At 46.6% G+C, this 25505-nt stretch overlaps 1 protein-coding gene across 10 annotated transcripts in view; it reads left to right on the plus strand.

Moving 5' to 3' along the window:
* Positions 1–25505, plus strand: part of CAMK2G (calcium/calmodulin dependent protein kinase II gamma) — a 55883-nt gene that overhangs the window by 13937 nt on the left and 16441 nt on the right. For 9 of the 10 annotated variants that reach the window (XM_037497306.1, XM_054690657.1, XM_054690659.1 and 6 more), the window contains exons 4-13: positions 6409–6463; positions 7895–7960; positions 10278–10350; positions 10500–10602; positions 11031–11114; positions 11573–11667; positions 12266–12388; positions 15673–15756; positions 15990–16032; positions 20628–20671. In XM_037497306.1, coding sequence (XP_037353203.1) covers positions 6409–6463; positions 7895–7960; positions 10278–10350; positions 10500–10602; positions 11031–11114; positions 11573–11667; positions 12266–12388; positions 15673–15756; positions 15990–16032; positions 20628–20671 — 770 coding nt within the window. Of the gene's footprint in view, positions 1–6408; positions 6464–7894; positions 7961–10277; positions 10351–10499; positions 10603–11030; positions 11115–11572; positions 11668–12265; positions 12389–15672; positions 15757–15989; positions 16033–18624; positions 18688–20627; positions 20672–25505 lie in introns of all 10 variants that reach the window. The other variant, XM_054690663.1, reaches the window with a different exon arrangement.

Here is a 25505-nt window from a genome sequence, read left to right on the forward strand (position 1 = left end):
CTCTGCTCGGTTGGTGGCCAGGACTGTGAGGCAACTTGCTGGAGGTTCATGCTTCCTCCAAAGCTACCTAGCCTCTTGCTTCCCAGATCTGGGACTTAGAAGGCACAATGGGGGTTTTTACGTGCAAGAGCTGAGGTCATCCTCCAGCCGAAAGGGAAAGGAGCAGCTCTGAGGTAACCAGAACGCCAACCATGCAAGGCTTTATAGATTGTAATCAGCAGCTTGGATTACACCCGAAGCAGCTTGGCATAGCCAGTGCTCAGCTCTGCCTGGTGCAGTATGTTCCATGTGCCAACATCTCTCTGCCGATGGTCCTGGACTTAGAATTCCTGGATGACCCTGAAGCTGGACACTTACCTGAAAACAGCACAGTGGGAACCAGTGTTGTAGGAGAGAGATGAGGGAGAGAATCCCCTAGGATAGCAGTCATAAGTTCAGGCATATTTCATTTTACTGACTCAGTGGTCTGAAACTTTTTTTTTTTTTAATTTGCCTGTATTTAAAAAAAAATTCTGTTTCTGGACTTTTAGATCAGGACACTTGGCTTTGCTGAGCCTGCATCTGTGAGTGGTCAGAATCAAGCGGGGCTAAATGGTGGTTGTCCCTGCTGGTCACTGTCACTGCCACTCCACATTATCTCACATTTGCACTGCCCGCATAGTCCCTGTAGGCTTTGTGAGCTTGTGATTGATCTGTGATCTAGAAGTTCTAGAATAGAAAGAAAAGAACATGGGTAACTAAAGCCATCCTTAAGCACAGAAGCATTTTGATGTTCCCATCCTGGGTCTCAGGGTTGAAGGTCAGCAACTTCCTTTCTTTCTGCTTCTTATGACCAACTTATAGAGAGATGTTGAATTGTCCTCATGTTGGGAGGAGAAGGGGTGGGGTAGAGGATGCTGGAGGCAGGACCACCTTATCACTTGAAATGTGGGCATAGTTGACTATCAAAGGATTGGGGTAGGATAAAAACAATTGAGAAATGACCAAGAAGGACTAGAATGGGATTCTAGCTGGAGAAAGTTCTAGCCTGCTTTTCATGTATTCCTGAAAATTATGAACTTGTTGACCTTCTAGGCTCCACTTGGTTGGTAGCCCTTTCCTTTTACACCCCCTGCTCCAGCTCAGAAGGCAGATGGAAGTACCGTCTACTCCAGCCATCTGCTCTGTGAGGGAGGGAGACCCAGGAAAGGCCAGCCAAGGCACACTCACTCTGTCAGCATCTGATTGCCTAGGTTTGTGCTTTCATTTCATAACTGATCCCAGATTCTGAGGGATTTTGGTCAGAGGCCCTATTCTGGGGTTAAGGGTGGGAAGAGGGATGGGTGACTCAGGACTGTGTCCTGGGAGATCTGGCTGGCCAGGCGTGGGCTTCCAGTGGGAAGCTACGGATCCAGGAGGTAGGGGTTGCCATGGATCCTGGTCTGGCTTGTAGCAGGGGAGAAGGCAGTTTTGTGCCCCTGATTTACTATTCCTCTCTTCTCTCCACTGCTCCGTTCTTCAGAGCCGTGGCCCTTTTGGCTTTAGCCTCTTTAACTCCATCCCACAGGAATACAGTGCACCAGCCCAAGAATGATGCAGAGTAGAGGAAGCTGAGAACAAGGAACACATGGTCAATCTCTGGTTGCTGTCACACTTGGAGACACTGAAGTTCAGTGCCTCCAGTTTTTTCCCTTAATAGATATTATACATACAGGGATTATAAGCCAGTGGGATGAATGAACCCTAATGTACAATATGAACTCTGGGTGAAAAATGATGTGTCAGTGTAGGTTCATCTGTTATAACAAATGTGCCAGTCGGGTGGGGGATGTTAATAGTCAGGGAGGCTGTTTTTGTGTGTGGCAGTGGGAGCAGAGGAGGAGGACAGGGCATATGTGGAAGCTCTGTACTTACTCAGTTCTTCTGTGAACCCCAAAATTGCGCCAAAAAAAGCCTGTATGTTATGAGCATTCTGCAGAACCTAAAACAGCCCTGGAAGAGTAGCCAGAGGTGTGGAGTTGAGAGGAGGAGATGGCATAGTGCTAATCGTCAGAGTCTGAATGGGGTGTATTCTACCTGTGATCTGCTTGCTCCCTGCTCTAAATTCCTCTAATGAATAGACTCTGTCTTCCTTCATGCTGAGTTGCCCCAGCAGTTTCGATCACAGTCTGGCATTGTGGTTTAGAGCAGCACTTCTCAAACTTTTATGTGCTCATGAATCACCTAGGGATGGTGTTAAAATTCTGATTCTGATTCAGTAGGTGTGGGGTGGACTTGCACTTCCTCATGTCGTGGTGCTCACATTCTGTGGGCCATATGTGGGGAAACAAAAGTCTGAGGCTTTGGTGTCATATCCTTTAGGTTTGAATGTAGGATTTGCTGGTTTAGTAGCTGTGACCTTTGGCAATTATTTAGCCCACCTGCATTTCCATTCTGTTGTCAGAGCCTCTTCATGAAATTACTGTGAGGGTTCAGGGAACAAGGAATCCTAGGAAGTATATGGAGATTCCAGCTTCCAGAAGTGATCTCTCCTACACCCCTAGCCCTGACTCAGTCCTGGGGCTGCCATTTATCTTGGACCCAGGGCCCTTTCTGCTAATAGCAAGTGTAGCAAAAATAGTTGCAAAGCAGAGGAAGGAAACATTGAATCATGACTGATCAGTTCCTAAATCCCTACCCACCACCAGGTCCTGGGGGACAGCCTCCTTCCCCCACCAGCCCCCATTGTTGTTGCTGTGGACTTTTTTCGGGTTTTTTTTTTTTTTTTTTTTTTTTTGCATAGAAGAACTGGGGTGTAGGCCAGAGTTGCAGGGTAGTGAGAGGATTCACCAGAGTAGGGAACAGAACAGGCTGATTTACTGAAATACACTGCTGAGGGGAGCAGCCGACAAGACAGGCAAGGTCTGCTGTGCCATATGGGTCAGCTCCCTGGCCAGGGATCAAATTCAGGCTGCAGCAGTGATAACAATGAGACTTAACGCCTAGGCCTCCCCTGCTGTGGACATATTTGACTTGACACTTTTTCAGTGATTTTTGATCAAGATTTGTTAGTGAAAATGTTACATGTTTTTGGGTGGTTTATAAAGAATTGGAAATAGTCCAAATATTTGGGTTGAGGTTTTGCCAGTCCTCGAAATATCAACTTGAAAGTATTTAGGTGTTTTTTTTGGCCACACATTTTTTAAAGAATGATAATTAGGTTTACTGCTGAAATGCAATAAATGCCATATACTTTTTATCTTCCTGTTTATAGACTTGCTCTGGCCCTCCTTGGCCTTTATACCCTCTCATTACTGTGGAATGGGCTGGTTGTCAGATTATTTTATTGCTCTCATCCATAGCATCCTTTACTGCTACTTCACAACTATTCAACATTGTAGTACTTACTTACATATTTGGGTAAGGGCTTATTTAAAGCCTGCCTTCCTAGTGCGCCTTGCTCTGAAGCTCTGTGGTGGCAGAACCTGACTTTTCTTCACAGCCATATCCGTGGCATGTACAGCCATGCCTGCTTCAGGGAAAGTGCCTAATGGATGTTGCCGAGCAAATTGGAATGACCAGGGCTAGTGGGGACAAGTTGGAGCTCTTTTGCCTAATAGGATGGAGAAAGTGACTCTGTAACAGGCAGTTCTGTAATATCAAGGATCTTGGTGTCTGTTTTAGCTTCAAGTCTCAGTTTTGCCACTTGATATGATCTTGGGTGAGTTTCTTTTGGAGCTTCGATTTTCTCTCTTGTCAGGTGAGGGTAATAGAAGTACCTACCCCAGAGTTAATGTGAGCGTTCAGTAAAAAAATACAAAGCACTTGACACAATACTTGGCACATAGAAACAGCTCAACTAAGTGTTAATATAATTTGGATCATCATTATCAAGAATCTGCTAGGTAGGCACTTGGGGTAGCACAGCCCAGTTTCTCCTTTTGTTCTCAGTTCCCTATTAATTTTATTTACAAAGGAAAAAAAAAATGATAGTCCTGCTCAGATATGGGACCTTCCATACCTGTCCCTCCTTGTCTTGGTGGTACCTCGCTCCGAGGTGCACATCAAAGCTGTTCTCTGGGCCTGGTAGCTGGGTGGGAGGATTTGTCTTCTTTTGCTGTTCCCTCTCTCTGGATTCCTCTCCAGTTCCCTCCCATCTGGTCTCTGTGTGTGGCCTTCTGGAGAAGGGCAAGTGCCGTGACTCCCTGTCGGGGTGTAGGCATGAGTGCCTACACTTTTTGCCCTCTTCTCAGCCCACCTTTACTGGACCAGAGAGTTGACGTGGGGCCAGGGTCTGGGGGAGGCAGGGCCAGGTGGCAGGACTCCCCCGAGAGTGGTTGTTAGCCTCCTACCTGCTGTCCTCTTAGCTCACGATCCTGCTGCTGTTAGTCACCTCCCTAATGAAGCTGGTCTTTAGCTTCTGGGACAGCTGATTTCCAGGGGATTATTTGTATTACACACTTTAATGCTTTTTAATAGCAAATTTTTAATTAAATGGAAAGTCCTTTTGGAAACAAGGGAGCAGCAGCTGCGACAGGACTCAGCATGAGGCACCAACTTAGGCCAGGGAAGCACAAGTGATGAGGGAGGTGGTGGCTGGGCTTTGGGGGAGCTCACTTGAGCATGCCTGTGTTAGTTAGGTGGGAGGGAGGGAGGGGGTCTAGCTGTAACCCCTTCCTCCTATCCTAAAAACTCTCCTCTGTCATCTGCAGACCTCGAGAAGTGTAAACTTGCTTGCCCAAGTAGAGAAAAGAGGGTTTAAGAAAAAGAAATATAAAAATTCTATCTGCTTTGATCCCATTGGTAAATCACAGAAATACTGACTTTGGGGTGGAATTTTGGGGCTGACTAACTAGATCAGATCACATAAGATAGGCAGTATGAAATGCAAACAGTCGTTAGGCCCTGGTTCTAGCCCTGGCAGGCCCAAGCTTATTTGTCAAGTGAGGAGAATGACAGGGCTATAGTGATGGCTAAGTGCCTGTATTTTATGTTTTGACTGATCTTGTTTTGGTGGGGAGAGGACGTAGGGAAGCACCAACCCTGATGAAATGTTCTGACACTGGAAATGGAAGTTGTCAGTTGGAGTGGTTGGCAGCCTGGGCCTGCCAAGGAAAGACATGGCGATTTTTGTGTATCCAAGAACTTCACTGGTTGGTTTGGTTTGAGCCCATTCCTGGAGTGCTCTGTGAATTGCTCCCTAAAGCTTCTGAGGATTAGAGCAAGGGTCAGAGGGAGCCCTTTGGGACAGAGGTTCCCCATCAAGGGAGTTCAGGTGAGGGTAGGGACAGGAAGAGCCTATAGTTGGCCAAAGCTTTGAGTTGTGTATATTTGCACTAAAATGATGCTCAGGGGTTGGCATTTAACCCAGAGGTGGCTTTGTGGGCAGAAACTTAAAGAGGAGACCTCAGAAGACATTAGGTATTTTTTGTTTTTTGTTTTTTTGCCCAAGAGCTCTCAGGGCAGGGAGTGGGAAGGGATTCTGCTTGCCAGCCTTTTTTTACAGTTGATCAATTGCCCTGGTCTGCAGTGTGCAGTGGCCTCCTGGACCATCTGTGATGCTGTTGTAGGTACATTTGTGAGTGGTTTTTTTCTCTGGGTTCTCTGCTTTGTTTCCTGGGTGAAGCAGTAGTGAAGACTAAAATGGGAGTGAAAAAGAACTGGGTTCACATCTTAACCCACAGCACATCTTTGGCTCTGAGGCTCCAGTGCCCTCTGCAGAATGGAAGTAACACTCATCTCAGGATAATCATCAGGAATAATAACTCCTGCTTGAAGGCAGGCACCATGTCCTTTCTAAACACTACTAAGTAGCACAGGGCCTGGTACACAGTGTTTACTCAATAAATGCTATAAAATAAGTAATTAACTAAGAGACTCATGTAAGCCTGGCGCATAACACGCACTTAATAAACAGTCACCATTGTCTTTCGCTAGTTTGCATGTCTTCTCCTGTGCTTGGCACCCCATCCGTCATCCTCTCTTCACCTGCCTTCCTGGGGGATCCGTCTCTCCAACTTTGTCTCCTTAAGTCTGTTCCTGTTTACTCCTCTGAAACAGCTCTTGGGATTTCCCATCTTGTCATTCTCTGTCCCCACACTCAGTGTCACCAACTGCCGCTTGCTCTGCATTGTACCATCACACCCCAAATCCCAGCACCACCTTCTCTGGGACTAGCCCCTCTGGGAGGATTCATGCTTTTCTCCACCTTGACTTTGTCATGGAACTTCTATCTCTTGCCTACATCTGAGGTGGTGACCAGAGAACTGGACCTGGATTCCGGTTCTTTCTGCTCCATGGCTCCGTAAATCTGGATTGGGGGGTATGGGGCATGTTGGGACTCCATTCTTCCAGCCGAAAGCCTAGTGAGGCCAACAGGATAGGGCAGGGGGAGAGTAGGACTTCCAGGTTTCTCTTTGTTAATCTCTGTCCCCCTCGCCTCTCTTGCAGTGCGCCTCCATGACAGTATTTCTGAAGAAGGGTTTCACTACCTCGTGTTTGACCTGTAAGTGACACTTTTTTTTTCTTTTTTTTTTAAGATTTATTTATTTATGCATACAGGAGCTGGGGTACAGGCCAGAGATATAGGGGGTGAGAGGGTCCACCAGAGACAGAGTGGGGAGCAGAACAGACAGATTGACTGAAATACACTGCTGAGGGGAGCAGCAGGTGAGGCAGGAGAGGTCTGCTGCGCCATGTGGGTAGCTCCCTGGCTGGCCGGGGATTGAACTCATGCTGCAGAGGCTGTGGACTGCTTCATAGTGTGGTGCTTAATTCCTTGCGCGACCAGGGAGGCCCTGTAAGTGACACTCTCTGAGGAAATGGGGGCCTTTCGTTCTAACTGGCTGAAATGAAGGCTTAGAAAAAGGTCTAAACTGGGTCTTTAGCCTCCTCTGAGGGTTCCTTCCCTTTGCCTGAGGGAAAGGATTTGATTTTTAACTTCCTCTGTTAATAGGCAAGTGGCTGAGGGGGTGATTGCTCATTTGGCATCTTTCTGGAACCCCTAACCTGTGGGTGACATTGTTCTCACATTTCTGTTCAACAGCATCCCTTGTGTAGATGCTTTTTTTCCTTGTTTCTTGGCATGTTGTCCTTAGTAAGAAGTAAAATCCAGCTCTTTGCATGACCTCAAGAATTCTGGGAAGGACCTCCCTTGTAGCACAGGGGTTACAGTCTCAGAGCTATCAAGCTATCTGCAGGTACTGCAGCCAGAGTTCGATCCCGGGCCAGAGAGCTAACCCACATGGCACAGTAGATATCTGTCTCTCCTACTGTTCCCCTCAGCAGTGTATTTTGGTGGATCTGCCTGTTCTGTTCCCCACTCTGTCTCTGGTAAATCCTCTTACCTCTAGCCTACACCCCAGTTCTTATAGGCATAAATAAATAAAAAATAAATCTTTTGAAATAAAAGAATTCTGATTCTGGAAAATTGAAGGTAGCTGTTATCAGTCATAAACTAAGCTCCAATTGGTCTTTCCTCCACTTTAGTTGTGGTTTAATATCTTAATAGTGGCTCTTTACCTTCTGGAAATGCCTCTTTGGCATTTTCAGAGTTGGATCTTTGTGTCCTTGGTCTCGTTATTCTTCCAACTTCAGTGGTTGGTCTGTCCTTCTTGGGCAGCTGTTTCTTAGTATTCATATTGGTCTCAAATAAAGCTCTGTGTAGATTCTCTTAGATTCGTGCATATTCATCTTTGCTTGGGTTTTAGCTAATCTGTAGGTTTTAGAAACAGAAATGTGCAGGAGGGAGGGTGGGCTGATATCATGCCAAGGAGAAGCCCTGTGTCGCTGAAGATTGAGTGTGATCTGGGTTCCAGGCAAAATACATGTAGAACTGGGATTTCTATAAAAGCTGTTCTAGTCTGCAATCTGTAACCTGTTGGTGCCGGGGCTCGCCAACTGACCTGCTTCCTCTGACCCTCTTTGTTGGTTGCAGTGTTACTGGTGGGGAGCTATTTGAAGACATCGTGGCCAGAGAATACTACAGTGAAGCTGATGCCAGGTGAGACCAGGGCCCTGTGATTCTAAGTGCAAATCTTGGCCACCTTGGTGGGAAAGGGGGGCAGGCATTATGTTTATTTGCATAGTCTCTGGGGAAGATCAGAAGAGCTTTTGTCTGGAGGAAGATTCTGTAGAGCTGGACTTGGGTTGCATTTTGTGGGCGATATTACAAGTTAAAAATTCAACACACCCAGACAGATTTTTTTTTGCACAGCTCTTAGAAGTCTTCTTTACCCTGTCACCCCAGAAATATCTTTTCTCTGCACTACTGTGTACTCCCAAGCATGTCCAAGGACCCTCCCTACTCCCTTCTTTCTTTATACTGTGAATAAAGAATCCTGGGGATGATCCACAGATGGAGAAAATATGATTTCTCTTCTGAAGGGGTGTAAACACTTGGATTGATAATCCAACCAAGAACCTATTCATGAGAGTTCAGCCTGCATCACCTGTCTCTTGACCACAATGAGCAGCCCCAACATGGGGCTCCTCAGCCTGGAGGACTGTTCCTCCCACCAGCCCTCAGCCCCCAGCTTCCATAGAAGCCCTGGCGGCTCCTTCATGTGACACAGCAGATTCCTCCCACACCACAGCTCTCTTGGCCTGCCTTTCCTGCCTCAGCTCCTCCCCCGGCCCCAAATTTTCTCCGAGGGTGATGTCCTTACAACCTGGTTTTGATCATCCTGCCTGCAGCTTATCTGGCATCTGTGGCAGCGCTGGCTGTCTCTGGAGAGTGGGGGAGTATAGCTTCCTCGCAAATTTCTCAACCCTGAGAGGCCAGTGTTTGCTGATCAACTTCAGATGCTTCAGCCTCAGGAAAAATTCTCAAGTGGGGAGATGAATTCCAGTGCCAGCAGGGGAGGACTGGGCTTTGGGCAGGAGGAGGCGGTGATAGCTCAGGGAGTCTGGCGGGGAGGAGGAAGAGCTGGGGGGTGAGGGGGGGGAAGGGTGACTGTACCAGTGGGCTTGGCCTGGCTCTGCTGGGACACTTCGCACTTTTGCCATTTTTGGCCAGAAGGCTCTCCCTGCTAGCCTGGCTCTGTTCTAATTATACTTTTCTGTGGAGACTCGCCTCTTCTGCTCAGTCTTAAGAGTCTCTTTGGACTACTCTTGGGCTGTGTCCTGTGAGGAGGTCTGGTTGAGAAACTCTGGCCTAGAGAATGGAACCCCAGCCAGCAGGCACTACCAAGTATATGAAGCAGGATTGCAGAGTTCGGGGTGCTGGGCTGATAACCTGGACTTACTATTCCTTCCTCTAAAATCTGATGCTGAGGCTTCCAAAAGAGCAAAGGGGCTTTACCAGGCATGTGGAAGCCAAAGCAGTAGCCACTATTAATATTGGGGGGGTAGGTAACACTTTGTTGTGAGGGCCCCTCCTATGCATTATAGAAGTTCAGCAGCATCCTGGCCTCTACCCACTGGATGCCAGTAGCACCTTCCCCCTCAGTTGTTTCAACCAGAAATGTGCCTAGGCATTGCCAGATGTCTCCTGGGAGGCAAAATTGTCCCCCATTTTTCACTGCTGCTCTAGACTACCAACGCTCCCTGCCAGGAGTTTGACTGCAAATGTGACGGGATGGTTTGGAAGGTGGATAGCCTGATTCAAGAATCAGCAGCTCAATGTGACTGTGGGTTAGTTATCTTTTTCTGTGCAAAATCATTATCAGAAATGTTTCTCAGATGTCCTCTTTGGATCCCACTTAAATACATTGTTTCTTAAAGTATCTGTGTTTTATCTCCCCCATGCAGATGATAAACTTGAAGACAGGCACTGGGTCTTACTCATCTTTATATCCTGTTGGTATCAAGCACAGTATCTACAAGCACTCAGTAAAGGTTTAAGTAAACAAATGAGTGCATCCACGCCCCCCCCCCCAAAAAAAAAACTATTTAGGCTTTAGTTGGACTCTCCTTAAGTTGCCACCACACACCTCTACTCCAAGAATATAAAGTTACTATAGGGGGAAAGGGGAAAAAAAGCAAGGGGTTGGATGGTTTCTCATTTTCAGAAGTCTGGGGTAACCTAAAATCTTGGAAACAAACTGGTCATGTCAGGCCTTTGTGGCCTAAGGAGGTGCGGTGGACCCTCTTCTGCCTAGTCCCTCTTCTGCTGTTACATGTAGCAGGAGACCCTGGACAAACCACTTATCTGCTTGGGCCTCAGTTTCCTCTTGTAAATAGGTTAAACTAGATGATTTCCAAAGCCCCAGGTTGTACCTCATCCAGTGATTGTCAACCTGCACCCAGAATTAGGTGCTTTAGTCCACAGCATGTGGTCAAGGATGAGGCCATTTAACTCTGCACTTCTGCTTTTGCAGCCACTGTATACATCAGATTCTGGAAAGTGTTAACCACATCCACCAGCATGACATCGTCCACCGGGACCTGAAGGTACTACCAGGCCCTCCCTTTGCCTCCTGTTTGTGAAGTGTTGGTGCCACCTGGTGCCAGATGGTGGTACTGCGTGGCCCTCACTAGGCTCCCTCTAGGAGGGGAGGGGGTTGGATGCCTCACAAGGGCCCTCTCTCTTCCTTATACAGCCTGAGAACCTGCTGCTGGCAAGTAAATGCAAGGGTGCCGCCGTCAAGCTGGCTGACTTTGGCTTAGCCATTGAAGTGCAGGGAGAGCAGCAGGCTTGGTTTGGTAAGGGTGACCCTGTCTTCCTGGAATGCGGCCCCCGCCCTTCCTTCTCTTCCTGATCTGCCTTCCTCTTTCAGAACTAGCAGTCAGACCCTTGATGGTCTTGGCCTCCTCAGAGTCTGGAGGAGGGGAGGGTGTGGAGCTCCCTCTTGGTCCTATGTGACTCAGTACAGCGAGTCTCGCTGTTGTCAGCCCTGCATTCTCGCTGCCTCTGGGGAGAAGTTGGGAGTTCCTGGTAGGCGCACAGACTTATCTTCTGATTTAGATTCTGGGTACTACAAGAAGCCCAGCCTATCATCTCTTGCTGCCTGTGTGCTAAGAGCTTATGTAGCAAAAGCAGGAGTGAGAAGGGATGTGGGGGAAACTGCTGATGTGGATTTAATGAGAGAGAAAGTAGGTTCAGGTCGCCTCCACCCTCTCTTCTGCTACAGGTTTTGCTGGCACCCCAGGTTACTTGTCCCCTGAGGTCTTGAGGAAAGATCCCTATGGAAAACCTGTGGATATCTGGGCCTGCGGTAAGCCCATTCCACACTCTCAGCTTTTTTGGTGTTAAGGACCCTCAACTCCCAGCAATGACGAGAAAGAGGCATTGCTGTTCCTTGTGGGTCCCACAAATGTCTGGTATATGTGAAATTCACAATGTTTGTGCGAGTTTCCCCGGGTTGGCTGTCACCTCCTTCCCAAGTACTTCTTGGATTGTGTTGTATCTTTTTTGAAGAGGGACTTGACCACACCTTAGGGGATGGCTTGTGCCTAAAAAAATTCCTGACATGGCTTGGTAACATGGGGAATGAAACATAATGGAGGGCGGGGGGAGGGGGGATGTCTAGTGGCTCAGCATTATCAGCTTGCATCCACTTCTCCCTGTGATATGGCCCTTGACTCTTTAGGTGGCTTTGAGCCCTGTGTGACATTTCTTGGTTCCTTGGGGAAATAGGTGACTGACCCTAGTGACATGTGTTCTGTCTCATAGGAGTCATCTTATATATCCTTCTGGTGGGATACCCTCCCTTCTGGGATGAGGATCAGCACAAGCTCTATCAGCAGATCAAGGCTGGCGCCTATGATGTAAGGACCAGTTTCTTCCTGCCCCTTGGGCTCTGTCCACAGGAGGGTGCGTGTTTAGTATGTCATGCGGAATGTTGGGGTTTTGAGGACCTAGGGATGGACATACAGGTCCTAATTCTTTCCACCCCCTGTCCCAGGAAGCAACTTTTTGGCACAGCTGTTCTTGGTAGCTATAAAATCAAGAAGGCTACTGCAGCCCTTTGATCTGTTGTTAGCAAAGAACGGAATGGTAGTGTGGTGTGCTGCATCCCATGGGGACAAGTGTGGTGTCTCCTTCCATTGCAGTGGGGCCCTGGGTGTTTTACTGCACTGCTGTGATCTCCTAGCAGAGATGGAGTTTGAACCAGAAGATATCAGAGTCCCTTCATGCTGTGATCTGATAGTCTGGCATTCTAACTATGACTGTTCTGTTTTCCTTTCCTAGTCTTTAAGTTGAACCAGATCCTAAGATACCCCAGGCTTCCCCACCTCTCTGTTGGGTAGCTTTAGTTATCACAGAGTAGCGCAGTTTATAGCAATTGGAATGAAGACAGCCTACCTTTCAAGGGGTGAGGCTCACAAATTTCACATCCTTCCACCCTTTGTTCCTACTTCTTAGTTCCCATCACCAGAGTGGGACACAGTGACTCCTGAAGCCAAGAACTTGATCAACCAGATGCTGACCATAAACCCTGCAAAGCGCATAACAGCTGACCAAGCTCTCAAGCACCCATGGGTCTGTGTAAGTGTCTTTGCCCAAGATTGAGATCAAGAATATCAGCCCTCGATATGCCCTTAGTATCTCCTTACTAACAGACTGATCCCTGCCGAGCAAGGACTCAGCAGAGAGGTAGGGTGACTGGGTGAGGACCAGGGTCAGTAAATGTCACCAGAAGGAGGCAGAGGGGGCTAACTGTCCTCTACCAATCTTTCCCCCACTCACTTGTCAAGTTGTGATTTAGTTATGATCTTAAATGAGGGCCTGGACTGATCCTGGCTAACTCTAGGTAGTTGATGACAGAAAGTAGCAGAACCCACAGCAAATTGTCAAGCTTAAGGTCCTTACCCAGTTCTCAACTCTCATAAGCTCTATTGGAAATGTGATCAAGACCCAACAAATAAGCAAGCCCCCGAGGTTATCAATGTGGGTTGACATACTCTGTTTCCATATATAATTCTATCACACTGAAATATCTGTTTTTAAGGAAGAAGATCTGCTATTGTTAGGCATCTGACACAGTTATTTGTTCTTTCGTGTGTTTACTGAAAACCTCTAATGCTGGTCATCATGTGGGTGCTGGCAGTAGATATATAAGTGAGGCATAGCCCTTCCCCCGGAGATCTCAAAAATTATTTGGGCAGTAGGAACTAAAATAGGGAACTTCTCTGAGTGTGGCACAGTCTGTGTATGAGCACACAGGAGCTCCTCCTGTCAATGGTAGGCAATGGGAAGACTGCATGGAAGAGGTGACTTCTGTCCTAGTTCTTGGCAGATGACTATAAATTCCCCAGGATGATAACCTGCAGGCAATGGGTAAATGTGGTCCAGGGTTGGAGAGGCCATGGGGAATTGCAGCAAGTTTAGGAGTGCTAAGTAGGTTGGTTATAGACAAAGGTATGACTATGGAAATATAAGGGAATGAAACCAAAAAGATTCCATGACTTCAGTTTACCTAGAAACTCCTAGGGAGTTTCTATTTTATTCTGAAAGCTTAGGGAGCCATTAAAAGGTTTTAAAGAGGGAATGGAATTTACAATTAAGAAAGATCACTTTGAAAGCTGTCTAAAAATTAGAATCAAAATGGAGAGAGACTGGGGGCAGAGCACTCAGGAAGCTGTCATAATTGGCTAAGCAAGACTAGATGAAATCTCAACTAAGGATAGTGCTAAGAGAGTGGGCAGTGTAGTAAGGAGTGGACAAATTTGAGAGATATGTTGGAAGATAGAATCAAAAGGATTTCTTGCAGTTAGATTTGGGGAGTGAAGGGAGTAAAGGATGTGGGGACTAACCTGGTTTTTAATTTTAAGTGAGTTGAGAGTTGTGCCATTCACTGACTCAGAAGAAACCCAGAAAAGGAATCAGTTTGTGAGAGATGATGATTTTAGTTTTGTACATACCTGAGTGTGGTATCTGAGGACCTCAAGGTGGAGACATCTGGTGGGTAATTAGAATCATGATTTTAGAGAATAGTGAAGATGTTAAAACTTGGAACTCCAGTTTGTGGTCATTTCTGTGTAAGTGGTCCTATGGCTGTGGATATACATGGAATTATTTATATGCTGATCGAATTCTCATTGTGGGCTCATGTACTTCAGTAAGAGGAGACATGGCCACTAAACACCAATATTTCATGACAGAGTAAGAGGAACCAGCAAAGGGGAATGAGAATTTCCATGGTAAGAGGAGGATCTGGAGCAGAAGACCCTATGAAACAGATCTTCTCCATAAGGGGGCGTCTGTAATGAGATGCCCTGGGGAGTATATGGTAAAAATGAAAAAGAATCCACTAAAAAGTTAGAATCCACTAAAAAGTTGTTTCACCCGTAGAAGGGCATGAGTGAGAGTATCTGAAGCCCATATTCAGCGAGTTGAAGAGGGAATCAGGTTAAGGGAGAAAGAAATGGTGCTGCTTCGAGAAGACATGTGGGTCTATGAGTTTAAAATTTTTGAGATTTTGTTTAAGGTCAGGCTTGACTATAATGTATAGGCAAATATAATGTCTATAATGCATAGACTGCAGAGAAGACTATACTTCAGAAAAGGGGTTAAAAATACTGGCTGATTGAGGGAACAAAGGCTTGGATTTCAAAAAAGAGAGAGGTCACCAAGCCCAGGGTGAGGGGTCAGCTGAGACTTGGGATTAAGATTGAAGGCAGAGAGAGATCAGGTGGGTGGGGCCTGGAGTTGAAGGGGTTTTTGCTTGATGACCTCTCATTTCTCTTCATGGACAACTTTCCACTCTGAACAGGAAGGGGTGAAATATGAGACAAGGGGCAGTTATAGAAAAGGTTGGGAGAGTTGCTTTGGGAACCAGGAAAGCAGGGGGACCAGGGTGAAGGAAAGGATTGTGGCTGATCCTTTGGGATTGTGGACATTTATTTTTCTAGCAGGTTGGTCCAGACAGCAACAGCAAAGGGAGTCAGTGAGCACCTTAAAATGGGCCCTTGGGAATTGGTAAAAAAAAATAACTAGCAGGGAAGATGCCATGATCACGAAGATGGTTTTTCCCAAAATGAGAGTTCTTTGTTACACTGCTGAATCCTGTGATTTCCCAAATGTGGGAAACTCCACTATATAATCTGTTGTAGTGGGAGACTTGCATTCAAACTTTCCCCTGTAGGAAAAAAAGAATCAGAGAAATATTCTGTTGTGGGGGTCACTTGATGCACCCAACTCCCACTTGTATTGCCCCTGGGGACATCACAGCGTTATGATATTGTGTGCTGATTGATGCTATATTGATTACCCTGAGTCATCAAGGAAATGTACATCATAGCCAGTCGGCTCTGTTAGAGGAAGGAAGTTAGCAGTAATACATTGAAGAAAAATGTCCATCCAAAATGATGAAAAAAATTGATGCTTCAAGGTAAAGATTCCTAGCTTCTCAGATCACAGTTTCATTCATTGTGTGAGGGTGTATTGTGAGGAACTCCTGGAAGGCAGTTGGCCTATTCTCTCATTGCTTAGAATCTGGATCACAGTAGGTGCTGAGGAGACAGTTGCTGGAGGAGTAACAGCATGAGGATCACAGCACGCAGGATAACCTCCCATTTCACTGCCTCTGTCTTTGAGGCACCCACATCTGGCATCAATTATTGGTGGTGTTTTCATCTTCATTTTATTGTGCTTATGTAACCTTGTATTTTGGTGAGTGCTTTTATTCTAAAAGCATTTTTGAATCTATGACCTCTTTATCTTTGGAGCAACTCTGGGGTAACTGAGTACAAGGCTATGGGCACTGGGACTCTAGTGAGAGGCAGAGGACCAAGCTGGGGACCTCACAGGCCTGTCTGTCTGGCTTTTAGCAACGATCCACGGTGGCCTCCATGATGCATCGTCAGGAAACTGTGGAGTGCTTACGCAAGTTCAATGCCCGAAGAAAACTGAAGGTAAGTCTTGCCTTTGGGCATCAGTGCCCTGGATGGGACCCTTTCACAGTGTACTTCTGCCCCATCACAGAAGAAAGCTCCCCTGCTAGCTGGAGCTGAGCTCTGAAGGTTGTGTGTGTTGGGGAGTCCCAGAGGCATGATGTCTTAGATTGTAGCTGCAGCTACTCTTTAGATGAGACCAGACTGCTTTTCTAGAGTCTGATTGAATTTACAGCACCCTCTTTTTTCCCTAGGGTGCCATCCTCACAACTATGCTTGTCTCCAGGAACTTTTCAGGTATGTTTTCCCAGCTGTGCTCTTTAATTCTGCAGAGGTGAGTGGGTCAGAATGGCATTGCCTCCCCAGCACTGGCCCTTTGGAACAATGCCTTGACCAAATGGCAAGGATTCTGTTTTGAGGGTCTGCTGCTGCTGGACCCTGTAACTTGAGTTTCCAGGGGACTTTTCTTGGGTTCACATTTATGAATTCTGTTCCCTAGAATCTCCCAAGGATTAGCCTACCCGGGCTCCATTTACGTAATCTTTTTGGTTTCTTATTTATCTGAAGACTCTCAGCACTTTAAGATTTTAGCCAGTCTCTCGGGTATTAGAAGATGTGCTGGGGAAAAGAAAGCGATGAGGTATAGTAAATCTTCTCAGTCGCCACCATTAATTTGCAGACTGGGACAATGTCTCCTTCATTGTGTCCAAGTAGAGATGACTAATAGAAATTATTCCAGATGTCTAAACCTTTTACGGCAACTGTACTTAAAATACTTTCTGTGATGCTAGCTATAAAGTGAAGGAATAGAGACCAGCATGATGGGAGGAAAAAGAGACCTGTTTAAATTTGCATGAGGAATTGGGAGAGTTGGGATCAGTAATTTGTAAATCACACTTGACATTTCTTTTTAAGATGCAAGACACTCCACCTCCCCTTGCCCCCTCCCCTCACCTCTATTGTTGTTTACCCTCAGTTGGAAAGCACAGTGGCTTTTCTGTGAGGAAAATAACATCAGGACCTAACTAAAGACAGAACGATCTCTTCCCTGCTTGCCTTGCCCCTTGGCCTTCCCTCCCCTTACTCCCAGTTCCATTGTTTTGGTTCAAGACCCCTTTTCTAACATTCTCATAACAAGACTCCCTCCTTTGCTTTCCTTCTGCACTGCCGTGGAGAGGGGCTTTGCGGGAGCGCTCGTGTAGACAGCTGCTCTGGGCAGAGGGTGCTCCCCTGAGCCTGAGTCCTGACAGGCTCAGACACCTCTGTGCTGGTTCCAGGTAACCTATGGACCCCGGGGATGCTGCAGACAAGCCCTAAGGGCTCTGAGTTCTAGGCCAAGAGAGAGTCACGGGGCTCTGGTGGGTCACAGATCTGGAGACTGAGCCAGGAGAGTGCCCCACTTTCATTGGCTAAGGCCCTGGTTTGGGGCCCATTCTCGTGTTGTGGCTTCCCATGAAGGGAAGATAGCGTTTCTGGATTCACCTTATACAGATGTGAAAATTTGTGTGAGGAGGGAGCAATTTGGCTGCGGATGGGGCTATAGTCCCATGTTGTGCTTCCTATCCTCTAATTACTTGCAGCTTCTACTTTCTCAGTTTGGGAGCTTTCCTAGAGGAGTCTCAGGGACATTTTGATGCTGACCCTAGAATAGTGATCCATTTTCTCTCTAAATGGGAGACATGTACAGACAGGCTTCTGCTTCTCCTTAAGCTGGGAAATCAATACATGTGCCCTGTCCCTTAGCCCCAGGCCTCTATATCAGCATCCCCCTGTCCAGTCCAGGAAATTAGTGTCCTGGTTTCAGGAAATTGGTTTCTCTCTTAGAATGAAGCACTTTCACTCTCCCCAAAGAGTGTCCTGCCCTTAATGCCCAGACTTCGTCTGGCCTTTGAGCTCACTTTACCCTGGATCAGAGGAGACCAAGTAAATGCTCCCAGCATTCCAGGTAGACCTCTTTTGTCCTGACTCTGAGACCCATGAGGACAGAGTCTATCTCCAGAAGCTCCTGTAGGAAGAAGTGTCTACATGTGTAATCATGAAGGAAGGGCACCTATGTATTTTAGGAATGAGGTAGCAGTTTTCCAGTTGATCCCAAATAAGAGGTACAGCTTAGACCTGGACTGTGGCAGGTTAGCTAATGGTGAAATCAGGAGTTTTTAGAATGTATTTCTTCAGCAACCTGTGTTGTTTTCTTTTCCTGGGGGCTCTTCACCCTCAGGATACTTAAAATTCAGGTAACTGAGAAAAGTTCCCTCTCCTCTATACCTGCCTTGAAGAGGGAAAGCGACCGGAGTCTCTGAGTTGCTGGGGAGTATGGAAGAGCATGGCACATCAGTGTATTTAGCTTTGCAAGGGCTATGGCCCTTTCCTGGGCCCCAAGAGCCAGTCTCTCTACTCTTTGGAATGTGGCTAAAGGAAAGGGCTGCCCTGTACTCCTGGACTCTCTGATAACATCCTCATTTAGGTCCCTGAGGAGGGGTAGGTCTGAACATGAGGCTCATTTTCCTCACAGTCTTAAGCTAAGACTGTGCTGCCTCAGAAAGGACCCTGCCTCACTGAATCAGGCTTTCACCTATAAACTCTCACCAGAAGATTTCACGGGACAGCTGCTGACGCCATTTCCACAGAGTGGAACCGTGGTATTCCCCCTGCCCTATCCAAGCCTGTTCCTCTCAGCCCCAGACTGCTGCAGGGCTAGCTGCACCTGCTCATCGGCCTGCCCCCAGCGCCTTCGCTCCCCCAGCTCGGCTGGCTTGGCCACGCCGCCCGGGCCCTGCTGTGTGTGGGCAGCCAGCAGGCTCCCACGCCTCATGCTGGGCCATGCTCGCTGCTGACTGGCCCCCGTGGCTTTGCGGCAGCTCTGTGCACTGAGAGACTGTATCCCCTCAGTTGGCAGGCAGAGCTCCGCCCCCGCCTCGCCTGCCGCGAGCGCCGCCGGCCTGGCCGGGCAAGGTACGTGGCATGAGTCCTCCCCGACCGCCTGCCTCGGCTCCCTGCCACCCCACCAGGAGGGCCAGCATGCCAGGCCCACTCACCAGGGAGACGAGTCCTATGCTTGCGGGCTGAGATGGGCATGCCAACGGACCACCTAACTTGGCATCTGCGAGCGCATTGGTGTTATGAAGCCCCTAACCAGCCATGCATGCTGGGCGCTTGCCAACTCTCAGGAGGCAATAGCCTGGGGATGTGGAGCTGGGCAGTAGGAGGTTTTGCTCCAGATGGCCCAAGAGCCTGGCCTGCCTGTGAGGGATGTGGCTTGGCGTGGCCCAGTGCTAGGACTAAGCTTCTACAGCACTGTTGGACACCTCACAGAGGAAGCTATACCACTCAAAGCTGTGAAGTCTGGCATTTGCACACATCTGAAAGCCTCCACATCTGGAAGGCTATAGAGTGCAGAAGCTATGGAGACAGCCATCCCTGGATTTGGATTCTAGTCCTGCCACATCCTGAACAACTCACACCAGGTCTCCCAGTCTTAGTTTCCTCATGTCTCCATGTCCTCCAGGGATTGAGGTCATGTATTTCAAAGGCTATCAACCCTACCTCTGCAAGACAACTGAATATCTATGAGCTTGTAAAATATCCTGATGCCAGGACCCCACCCCAGATAGACAAAATCAAAATTCCTAGAGCATGGGATAAGCCTAAGCAATTTTTTAAGCTCCCCAAATGATTGCAATGGGCAGCCAGAGTGGAGAAACTCTGGTGTATGTAAGCACTTCCCACAGTAGATGGTAAGGTAGTGAACACATTAAAAAAACAAATTTTAGATCTTCCTAGCATAATTGGAGATAGGCCCAAAGGCTATTTTGGGGGTTGTGTGAAGGATCCCTATTCACTGGAGAGAGTTGGGACCCAGCTTTGGTCGGAATGCCCATCTGAAGGGAAGAATGGCAGCAGCAATAGTAACTTACTGATGTCTCACATACTGATTACTTGCTCTATGCCAAGCACTTCGCTTTTCATGCATGATCTCACTGGACCCACACTATTCAATGATGAAGCCCTGCTTTATCCCATGTTACAGATAAACTGAGGTTCAGAAAGGTTAAGTAGCTCATCCAAGGTCACACAGCTACTAAGTGGTGGACCCAAGATGCAAACCCATCAGAGTCCAGGTGGATTAAACAGTTGGACTGATTCCACCTCTCGATGCCTCCCAGACTTCCATCCACTGTCTGCTACCTTCCCATGGCCTTTGTGGTCAACAGACATCACTAGCCTTGAGCATTGCCCTGTGCCTGATTAAAACTTCATTCTGCCCAGTCCTTCCTGCTCAGTGGGTCCAAAGAGTGGACTCTGAGGAAAGGATGGCAGATAGGACCCAGTAAGCCTGCCCCAGTCAAGGCTTCAACCTCCTGGCAAAACCCTCCTGTAGGTGGTCCTGGTTTCTGTGTCTGTGTCTTGTCTGTCCTCAAGTCTGGTCTCCTTTGTGAACTGTGACACTGTTTCTTGAGAACACTCAGGAGATGTCTTGCATCCTTCCAGCTTGGCCGTCCTGAGGATCTCCATGGCATCTAGGGATGGAGCCCTCACCTTTCACCCTGGCACTCTGCTTCCAGGCCTGGGTGGAAGCTGTCGAAAGCAGAGTTCCCAGTGCCCTGGCAGCTGCAGTATTGAATGTGATTTCTCCTCCTAAGCACAGTGACCCTGTTTCTGCTGAGCCCTCTTCCATGGAGGAGGAGGTCCTGGGGTGCAACCCTCAGGATCTGATGCTGCTTGGGGTGCCCTTCTAGCTTTGGGACTACTAGGGAGGACCTCTTCCTGAGGTTTCAGGAGACTCCTGGCCCCCAGGTCAGATATAGCAGTCTCTTGCAGATCCAGCTGCCAGACTTCAGCTTGGGGAGAGGGTTCAATGCAGGAGACTTGATTTTCCTCTTTTGTTTCCACAGCTGCCAAAAGCCTATTGAACAAGAAGTCGGATGGTGGCGTCAAGGTAGGTGTGTTTACCCCTCCAGTCTAAAACTGACCTCTCTCTCCCAATAGTCACCATGGGGATTTCTTGGCACCTTTCCCCCCTCTCCATGGGAACCTTCCTATCCTTGCTTTTCTGCTTTAAACCAGAAACCTTTGTGCTCAGAACAGCAGGTTCCACTGGCCTGAGAGGGCAGAGGGAGATGAGTTTTTCCTGACCCTAGCATGACTGGAAAGACTCCGGGGAAATGATCCAAATTATAGTTTACTAGAGCTGAATCCTGAATTTGATTTCCAGATATGTGCCACATCTCTAGGACTTGACTGTGGTCCTTTTTAGGTCATTTGGTTATTTATTTATTTTTTTTTCCTTTTTAAAATGCAAGCCCTTTTTATCAAATGAATACAAAGTTTGTCTGTTTGACTTAGGGTACAGGGCTTGGAACCTGAAGCCACTATCCTTTTGGTTTTTTTCCTTATCTCCAAAGTCCTTCTAGAACCCAACTGAGATACCACTGAGTGAAAGTGTCTTAAACTTTCTCAAGGCAAAGGCTCCTCAGAAACAGGTGAGGGACATGCTGTATCACAGCTCCTTTCCTCTTGGTGAGGGAACTTTTCCTGGGGGATCAGGGCAGAAGAGAAAACAGGGGCCCAGAGGGGCCAGCAGGAAGCTGGTGGGAGGGGCAACCTGGCCAAGGTAGAGAAGAGGTGGCTGGGAGGGTCTTCACAGGGCCCAAGGCGTTCGGTCAGTGCTTTGGGGCAGAAAGGGTCCTGGTGCTGGGACATTGGATAGGAGTTCATACTGTCTTGAAGCCTACCAATAGAGAATTTCAAACTATGAAATTATCCAAATCTTTAAAACTCCAGCAAAAGTTTAAATTGGGCCTTTTCCAAGAATTTTCTGAGATACACACATGTGCCCCATTCCCTTCCCTCTACTCCTTCCTCTTTCTCTCATTTTCTGCATGCCTGCTTCTGTGTATTCTACCCCAACAAGGGGAGCTTGGGCTCCACGCATACCTGCTGACATGCAGCTCGGGTTGGCCAGCCACCCCCAGTTACAGGAACACCAGCTAGATGGGTGGAACCGAGTTAGGGGAAAGGGAGCAGGTTTAGTTGGAGAGAGAGATTGTTTATTTCTAAGAAGCTAGATTCAGTCTGTGTCTACAAAGTATTTAATAAGTACGGTAGTCCCTCACTTATCCATGGGGGATACATTATAAGACCGCTGGTGTATGCCTAAAAATGCAGATAATACTGAACCTTGTACATACTATTTTTCCTATACAAATATTAAGTTTAATTTATAAATTTGGCACAATAAGATTAACAACAAGAACTAATAATGAAATAATTATAACAATATACTGTAGTGCAGTTCTATGGATATGGTTTCTCAAAATGTTTTTTTAAAAGATTTATTTATTTATGCATATAAGAACGGGGGTACAGGTCAAAGGTGCAGGGGATGAGAGGATTCACCAGAGATAGAGTGGGGAGTAGAACAGGCAGATTGAACTGAAATACACTGCTGAGGGGAGCAGCTGGCAAGTCAGGAGAGGTCTGCTGGCCACGTGGGTAGCTCCCTGGCTGGGGATCAAACTTGTGCTGCAGTGGCTGAGGACAGCTTCATAGGTTGTATCTTAATCCCTGGCGCCACCTGGGAGACCCTCTCTCAAAATTTTTTATTGTATGTAATATTTTCAGACCATGGTTGACCTCAGGTAACTGAAACTGCAGAAAGTGAAACCTTGGATAAGGGGGCCTGCTGTACCTGGCAGAAGCCCAGTGAGGCACCAGTTCTAGGAGCACATGAGCAGTATTAGGTGATCTAACCTTAGCAAGTTGCAAGGTTAATTGAAGAGGAAAATGGTTGTGCTTGGAATCAGCTAAGCACTGAATGGTATGTTGGCACTGGACCCTATGTGGTGTGGTTGAATTCAAGAAGCTTCAAGAATAAAAGCTTATGGGAGAAATCTTAAAGGATGAGGAAAGATTGGAACCAAGCCAGTGATGGGAGTCAGATTGGTGGTGAGGACAGGGTGGGAGATGCAACTTTTGGTGCACCTGTGCTTTCTTTAAAATGAGAATGGGTTCTCCAATAACTGTTCTCTAACAATTGGTTCTCTAAACAACTGTTTCTATTAACATACTTTTTTTCTCTGCCCAGTTGTAACATGGACTGTGTGGTAGACGGATGTCAGAAAGATAGCTGGATTGGTCTAGATGGACGGAGGAATTGGAAGTTTGTATATTAGACCTTGGGAAACACCGTAAGCCACTGAGCAGGGAAACTACAGTAAGAGCAATGTTTTCAAAATTTTGCCTAAGGCTCTAAGGATTAATAGAAGAGGGTAGGAACTAGACACAGATGTGACAGTGTTACATATCTGTTTGCTGCAGTCTGGGTATAGGGTAAAGGAAAGTGACTAAAAATAGAAAGGGGTAGGGGCCTACCTGGTGGTGCAGGGGGTTAAGTCTCAGCACTCTTAGGCTATCGCCAGCCACTGCAGCACGAGTTCAATGCCCAGCCAGGGAGCTGACCCACATAGAGCAGCAGACCTCTCCTGTCTCGCCCACTGCTCCCCTCAGCAGTGTATTTCAGTCGATCCACCTGTTCTGCTCCCCACTCTGTCTTTGGTGAATCCTCTCACCCCACCTGCACCTCTGGCTTATACCCCAGCTCTTGTATGCATAAATAAATAATATTTTAAAAAATACTTAGCCATCAGAAGAGCACAGTCACCAGCTTCTCAGAGTAGGAGCTTTCTGTGGGTAATTGGTCCAGCTGTATCTGTGAATGCTGAGCTCTGATTTGAGGCACATCAAAGGAAGCTCATAAGGGATGTGGTGGGGGGATTAAAGGATCCATTAAAGGCAATGTCATAGTTCCTTGAATGTTGAAAGAAAGGTGGCACTTCTGCTAAGAAATAGAAGTAGTTGTGAAGGAACACCCATTTCAGTGGAGAGAGAAGTTATGTTTTGAGAGACAGGTGGACATCTATGTGAACAGTCATTAAAGGTGCTGGGGAAAACTTAGTGTGGTATAGTGGGATAAGGCTGAACATGCAGATGGGAACTCACATGAGTAAATCACATGAGTTCTCTCACTTAGACAGTTCTGTGCCTTAGGAACTTAGAAGGCAGTGACATCATCTACCCTTTCAGGTGTTTGCAGTGGGAAGGAAACAGGGAAAACATCAGTTTGGGTGTGGTCCTATGAGGTCTATGAAGGGAGTTGTGTGCAGGATAGGAGTTAGGGGATCAGAGAGGTAAACATCTGAGCCAGGACAGGAACTCTTCCTGAGGAGATGGCTCCAGGATGAGTCTGAAGGACTTACTGGATTTTGCCATGTTAAAGAGGAGGGATGTAGGGAAAGATATTCTGCGCAGAGGGAACAGGAAAATAGCACATGTGAAAAATATACAAGTTTGAAAAACATGATAATCCTGAGGACATTAGTAGCTCTGTATGGATGAAGGGAAGAGCAATTTTACAAAGTTCAGTGACAAAGCAGTGACAGCTGAAATGATGGTAAGAGGCTGGATAAAGAACCACTAAGCGACAGGTTTCTAGTGAAACTTTCTAGATGCTGGCTCCTAAGATGTGTCTGCACACCCGTGTGAGATTAACCTGAGGAGCTAGTTTAAAATATACAGGTTCCAGGGTCTATCCTGCAATTCAAGTTCAAGAACACTTGAGCAAAAGGAGAATTTGAATTTTAATAATATTCCCTTTACCCCAAATGAATCCAGAAGCACATGAAAGTTTGAGTCTGGTAAAGGCAAAATGTGGGAGTTATCTTTTATTCAGGGGCTGGAAGAAAGGAAACCAGCAAAGGAAATGGGGGGAAAATAGTGATGTGCTGCAGTGTCTGGCCTTACAGGAATGCTGAGCTGGGCAAGTAGAAGCATGAGATAACTTGCTTTAGATGAAACTAAACCAGTGTCTAACCCTGATAATATGCTCAGCAAATGAGTTTCATGCTTGAGAAAAGACTTTGACTACAGTAGTAGACCAAATGCTAAGAATAAGAAGCGAGTGTTTCTGAAGGGAGTAACCAACAACAGACAGGCTGGGGGAAATATTTGTAGCAGGTGCGCTGGGAAGGGTTATTAACATTTTTGCATACAGAAGCTTTCTCTAGTAAATAACCACCTTCCAACCCAGTAGATAAATGATTAAAGAAGAGGAATTGACAGTCTGAAAAAGAGGAAGTAGAACTAGTTAACAACTGTGGGGAAATGTTTAATCTCCCTAGTGTCTGAAATCTAAGTTGAAATGGGTGCTGTTTTTTGATTCTTAAGATCACGTTTCGTATAAATTGAAATGGCCCTTTCTAAAATAGCCTGTATGTCAAAGTTCCTCCCTGTTTTTACACTTTAATTCTAACTTCTGGGAATTTATCCTAAAGAAATAACTCAAAATATGGAAAAATTGAAAGCAGAAAGATGCTTAACATGACATTATTTATAACTGAAGAAATTGGAGGCAATCTCAGAATCTAAAAGGATGAGTAATTATGAAAAATCCCTTTATTAAATCATTACAAAGTTATTAATTTTCATGATTCTATAGAGACAAATGTTTTACATTAAGTGAAAGAGGGGTGATATAAGACAATATACATAATGTTTATAGGTAGTTAGTATATAGCATGTGGGTAGGAAAAGAATTGAAAGAAAACCCACTGAAGTGTTAATAGTAACTTCAACTGGGTTATTGGAAAGTGGGGGAATTATGTTATAAATTTTTCCGTATTTCTATATTTTTCTGGACTGAGCATTACCTGATAATCATAATAAAAATCCAAATACTACTAGTTTTGGGCTTCCCCGGTGGCGAAGCGGTTGAG

Source organism: Talpa occidentalis, unplaced genomic scaffold (assembly GCF_014898055.3).
Source record: "Talpa occidentalis isolate TD23 unplaced genomic scaffold, MPIMG_talOcc4v2.1 talOcc4.8, whole genome shotgun sequence".
In the NCBI taxonomy this organism is placed as follows: domain Eukaryota; kingdom Metazoa; phylum Chordata; class Mammalia; order Eulipotyphla; family Talpidae; genus Talpa; species Talpa occidentalis.